The 6,000-nt window shown below is 34.6% G+C and overlaps 1 protein-coding gene across 5 annotated transcripts in view; it reads right to left on the bottom strand.

Moving 5' to 3' along the window:
• Positions 1–598: 598 nt before the first annotated feature.
• Positions 599–6,000, bottom strand: part of RC3H2 (ring finger and CCCH-type domains 2) — a 41,712-nt gene continuing 36,310 nt past the window's right edge. For 2 of the 5 annotated variants that reach the window (XM_011364330.2, XM_023533082.1), the window contains exon 21: positions 599–3,577. In XM_011364330.2, the coding sequence (XP_011362632.1) occupies positions 3,532–3,577 (46 nt within the window). In that variant the 3' untranslated portion in view covers positions 599–3,531. Of the gene's footprint in view, positions 3,578–3,615; positions 5,901–6,000 lie in introns of those variants that run through there. The other 3 variants (XM_011364329.2, XM_023533083.1, XM_011364331.2) reach the window with 2 other exon arrangements.

The following is a 6,000-nucleotide window of genomic DNA, read 5'->3' as shown; positions in this document are numbered from 1 at the left end:
TTCAAATTTGTTTTTCCCTGTTCTGTACAGTGAGCCTCTAGAGAAAAGGGCTCATATTTCATTAACTTTTAACCTTAATGACCAGTACAGACAGGGGCTTAAAATATATCAGCTGAGTGAAATAGTGAAACTACACAAGGCCCAATGAAAATAGTGAAACTACTCAAGGCCCAATGAAAATAGTGTCCAGATCTACCCCTGCCATTCTCTCTCTGTTCATATGGTTTCCACAGAACTGTCCTCACATTTCTATAATACACTGCTTTGTATTAGTTATGGGTATTTGTCCTATTTTCTCCACTAAGAGAAATACTGTTGAGTTCAATACTGTGAACTGCTAGCATTGTCTTTGCCCTCATCTCCCATACAGAAAGTACTCTATACTGAATGAATAAAGTGACTGATCAAATTGAGAAATATTGCAACCTCTCTGGCCTATTCACTTCCTTCAGATCGTTCCCACTGATGTATACATGAGCCAGGTGATTATTTAAATCTCGAAGAGTGTCTGGTAGCTTTGTTAAGCCAAAAAATATACCAAGGAAATCAAGTTAACTAAAATGCACCATAAACTTAATATTGACACTAAACAAACAACTTTCAAGGTGGACAAATAATTTTATTTTGTGCATGCAAATACATGTCAAGTACTGCAAACTTTTTCCATCAATTTTCTCTCAAACACTGAAAATCATGATGCTCTATTCTGTGAACAGCCAAAGCTAATATCTCTTCACTTCAGTGCTACGGTAAAAACACACAGAATTCACTCTTCGCTATTCACTATCATCACAACCCTCATTGTTCCATCTCTGCCCTCCCCCCATATACAGGCCTTTATAAGTCCTAGCCTTCCCCCATTTAATCCTATTCCTATAGCACAAAGGGAAACATTACGATTTGGAAATTCAAATTGAAATAAATGGAATAGAATTTATTCCCATATATATTCCCCATTTCATTGTACAGAATTATTTTAAATTATAGTTTTAAATAGAAGCTGAGTATATGCCTTAAAAATGAGCATTAAATCCATCTTAGAGATGGTGCCTGCTTTTTACATGATGGGTGTACACCATCTTTAATTTCATTTACATTTCAATCGAACAATAGATTTGCAAAGAAAATGTCTAATACAGACGTAAAAATATTCACACTAGAGCTTCACAATCGGTTGTACAATTGACAAACAGGCCTCTTTTCCCAAACTTTCCAGCTAAGCAAATTTATAAAATGTAATCGATGCAACAAGAAAAACATTTCTCTTTCACTTCCAGGGAAAAGAATATGCAATAAACAGTATAAATGCAAACAGCAGTCGCTGCAAGCTAACCACGATACTCCCAAGTGGCTGTACAGTGGATATGTGCAGTACAAATAAAAGCCACATGTGTTGTATCACAACTACAGTATAATTGTTTGCCCAGCTAAGAGAATGCATGCACTTCCATGCCTTGGGTTATAAAGTGAGGCCTAATTCTTGACAGATTGATGGAATATATGCAAATGACCTTGGCTTTTGGCAGTACTAAGTGCAGCCAGTGTCTATGTTCCACTGGTTTGAGGATATTTTTTAAATTTTACTTAAAAAAAAAAAAAATAAAAACTGCCAATTTTGGACCTGGGGGAATAACTGCTCTTGGAGTAAAAATAAGACTCCACATAAGTGTGGGGTGTTCTGATCAGTGGCCTTGACCTCTTGTATTCCCTTGCCAGCAAAGGGATACAAAGAAACTGCTAGTATAAAGGAGTAACTAGCAAATTTATTCAATTTATCCAGAAAATGGGATACTCCTTGAGCATGTTCATTTTTGTTCTGCTAGCAGAAGGGGTTCTTATGTAGAAGGAGTTACAGTAAGTGATCCCATTGACACTCTTCATTCACTAAAACACAAGAAAAGTTCTTCCAGTTAACTAATCCATAGTTGCAATGCAACTTTTCCCTTTAATGGTTAGTTACCAATACTGGTGACATCTCCTCAGAAAATGACTCAAAGAAGCTAAGGAAGAAATATTCAGATTCAAAGTTAAACTCACATGCTGAACCTGATCATTGCAAATCCACCCATTAACAAGACAACCATGGGCTTTAACATGTAAAATGCAAAGGCAAGCTAGATGGTTATTAAAAGTGTTTTCAAATGTTTAAATGATCCCATTTTAAATTCCTACAAATTGCTATGCATCCTGTAATTTTCTCAAGGCAGCATATAAAATTGGGATGTGCTTATAACTTAGCATCAACTTGAAATTTGAATGAACGTGACTAGAGATCCATACATATGGAAAATTTCAGTCCTAGTATAGGAGGTTTCTTTTACTATTCTCTTGTGAGAGTAAACAGATACTAGGAAAAAAATCAGTGCCACTGGCCCAATGAAGTACCTTCTCTTGAAAATTACAATGCACAACTTTCATGCATGACACTGGTTTATCAGATGGCATTAAAAGTTTAAGTCATGGCAAAAAAGGCAAGGGAAACTGCTTTGTTCAGGTACCAACTAGATGAAATACATATGTAGCTTTCTCAGAATTTATAAAATGAAATGAGACCACAAAAGGACTACTGACGTTACATTCACAGTATCTGAATGAGGCACATGGACTTCAGAATGGGGCTTAGAAACTGAAAAACAAAACACAAAAACTGAAAAACAACAACAACAAAACAAACAGACAACATTTCCCACTTTGCAGACCTCAGGCTACTTTTTTCCTAATTAGAGCACAGGCAACATATGCAGTTTAGTTACCAATGTTACAAATTTCCTCACCTATTGTTTTATATCCTTTGATTTCAAACATATGTATATTACATCTTGGTAAAAAAAAGTCAAATGACACGGAAGGCCCCCAATTTTAAGAAGTCACATCCTAGGTCTGATCTGTGATTTTTTTCCTCTGAGACATCAGTAGGTACCATTCTGAAGAAGGATCAGGTAAAATGCTCTGTCTTCTAAACTGGCAGAGAACCAATGTCTTTACCTCACATTAACCCCATCATGAGAAACAGAAAATGGCTACTACACAAAGAATGCAACACAGAATAATCCCAACACAGAAACGATTCCTATGTTGTTAGTGAGAAAGAGAGTAAGTTTTTAAGAACAGGGAGTATTGTTTTATGGGATCACCTGCTGCAAGACAAGCATTATTTTAATATAAATGTTGAGACATACCAATAAGGTTGGCAGGTATATACATACACTGATGCAAATGTAATTTCACTGGACAAGTAGGCAAACACCTAAGCAGTTTATCCCAACTCCCTCCAGCAGAGCACAACCAAGTTTCAAAATCTCAATTTTAAAATTAAAAAGATAAGGTTAAATACACAAGATCAATTTATGTAGTATATATTCACCCTCAGAACGTGCTGAAGATGTTTTGCGTAGTTCTGTTGCACAGAGGGTTCTTTCCCTGAGGGCACATAAGGAGCTCTCCAACTGTTAATAGGTCTCTATTTTGTAACAAAATAGCAATTTTTAAATCTTAAAAAAAAATACATTACCTTCAACATGGAAGATCTCACTATTTAAATATCCATGAAATAGACATTATGGTTTGCATATCCTTTCTGGAAATACAAACAGCAAATAAAGTACATTGGAAGCATTTCGAATGTAGTGAGGTGTATTTATAGAAAGGTTCTGGTATAAATTATGTAACAATCATGTTCCTGTAACAATCCCAGGCTAATTTATAATGTCAGAAATAAGTTAATGTAACATGGTTTAAAAACTCTTGTTCCTATTCATTTCAGGTTACAGAGTGAAATAAATAAAATGTCTTTGTAGGGAGAGGGAGCACTGGCCATGGCGAAAAGGTACAGTACTAACCGAAGGAAACTAAGTCAAGGCTACTGTGCTGTTATGTTACAAACAAACATCTTCATACATCTGAGTATTAAATAAATGTGTAAGATCTTCCATACTGACACCAGAATATCAAAACTACCCCTTTGTTTCAGGTATATTTACAACTTATCAGTCACCTTATGAGCATGTTCATTAAGACAGGTATCAAACACCAGTATTTACTCATTCTGATCAAGAAATTTCAGGGAAATGCCAACCCTCCCGCCCCTGGAAATGTGCACAAAACTTTTTATCAAAATCTTATCTGATACAATGCTGTGGTTTTGTAAAACAACTAAATAGCTCAGACGACCAATAACATGATCCTGTTTAAGCATCTTGCTAGCAGGAAAAGCCCTTACATACAGTACACCTGGTGAAAGATCAGCTTGGCTTAAAATATTCCAGTACAATTTTCAGAGTAAACAACTTCACAGAAGTTAATTAAAAAAAAATAATAAAAGTCAAACTAATCTTAAAGAAACGGGGAAAAAAACAAAGAGACAAACTATAGGTAAGATCACCAGGAAGGAATGCCCAGCTTTTGGTTTCAAATGTTGACTGAAATTTAGGTTTCAATAAAATACTTCCAACGAATCTGGGGCATGGTTGGTTGAACATAATGCATACTTTCAGATGCCAAGTCAAAACACTTTTCAGTCACATTTTAGCAGGGCAGAAATTATTCATGTTTTTAAGTATGAATAAAGGTTAGCCAATGTTCTATTATTACATGGTTCATAGTCTTATCAACCTAACAGTCATAAAAAAGGGAAAATTAAACCCCAACATGAAGTTAACAATAAACAATATTTAACCAAGATAATGCAATGAACATCCAAAATAATTAGTTTAAATTAAAAACCCAGCAATACCATCTTGTTAGTCAGTGCAAACACTACATACAGGGTTTTCTCAAGAAAGCTGAAAGCACCTGATTCTTTTGCCAAGTCATCAGATTCAATAATGTACAGGCTTAAATCTGCATTTTAAAAAACTGCCATTACATTAGTGCATAATTTATCAAAATTGTAAAAACGATTCTGCATAACTTAGGAGAATTTAATATCTAGTACATCAGCTGAAAGACTTAGGCACTTGGTTATATATTTAATTACTTACTTCAACAAGTAGCCTCTGTATAAATATTAACAAAGCAGAAACTATTCTTGAAAAATGGAAAATTAAAAAAATTTAAATGCTACAGATAAAAGCACTGCACCACACTCCTACATATAATGCAGTAAAGAAAGCTAGTCAATAACCCTGCAAAATTCTATGGTAAGAACATCTAACTTCACTCTTCAAAGTTAAAAAAAAAAAAAAAATTAAAAAAAAAAATTAAAAAAAAATTCCATGCAAAGTCCCATGAAAAAGATAAATAAAGCAGCTGGAATGAGATGGAAATTTCTCTTAGTGAAACATAAAATAGAAATAAATAAGTTAATTAAGTCTACTTTCACTAGATGTATCATTGTAGGATCCTGCTAGTTTAATAACTGAGTTGTTAATTTTCTATAGAAGCCATTTAAAATAGGAAATGGCTCAGTTACTGCACCGGATTGCTACAAACTCATAAAAAGCTGCTTGAAGCTTAAGTTAAATGTCCAAATTCCAATCACTTCTGGAAAGTGAACGTGTTACCCTAGTAAAGTAAATTTTCTTTTTTTTTCCATAATGCTAATGCAAGAGGGCTTGAAGTATCAAAGAGTCCACAGGAAATGGATGCCCCCAGTAATATCTTTTTTTTAAAAAAAATATACATTATATAATATATATTATATATATAAAAAGCTAGTGTAAATGCTTCCATGGTATGGTCACAAATTTGAAAGATGAACCTTCTTTCAGCTGTTAACCATCTTCCCATTTGCAACGGGTTTTAAAAAGTCGTTTTTATCTTCAGACATGACATGAGTTTTCAGAATAAGGTTGCCAACGCTGACAGATGTGGTGATGGGGAGGCAACTTGCATTGCTAATGGACACTGGGAGTGGCTGGCTAAAGCAAGAAGTTACTGGCAGAACTGTTTTTTGCTCCTCCCTGAGAGAAAATGACATTGAAAACAAATTAGCTTTAAGTGAAAACTTATAACACACACAAAAAGTTGTACCCAACTTTAAGAGCCTCTAGCATGGCATGT

This window comes from Pteropus vampyrus, unplaced genomic scaffold (assembly GCF_000151845.1).
Source record: "Pteropus vampyrus isolate Shadow unplaced genomic scaffold, Pvam_2.0 Scaffold95, whole genome shotgun sequence".
Classification (NCBI taxonomy): Eukaryota; Metazoa; Chordata; class Mammalia; order Chiroptera; family Pteropodidae; genus Pteropus; species Pteropus vampyrus.
This window is presented reverse-complemented; position numbering and strand designations above follow the sequence as displayed.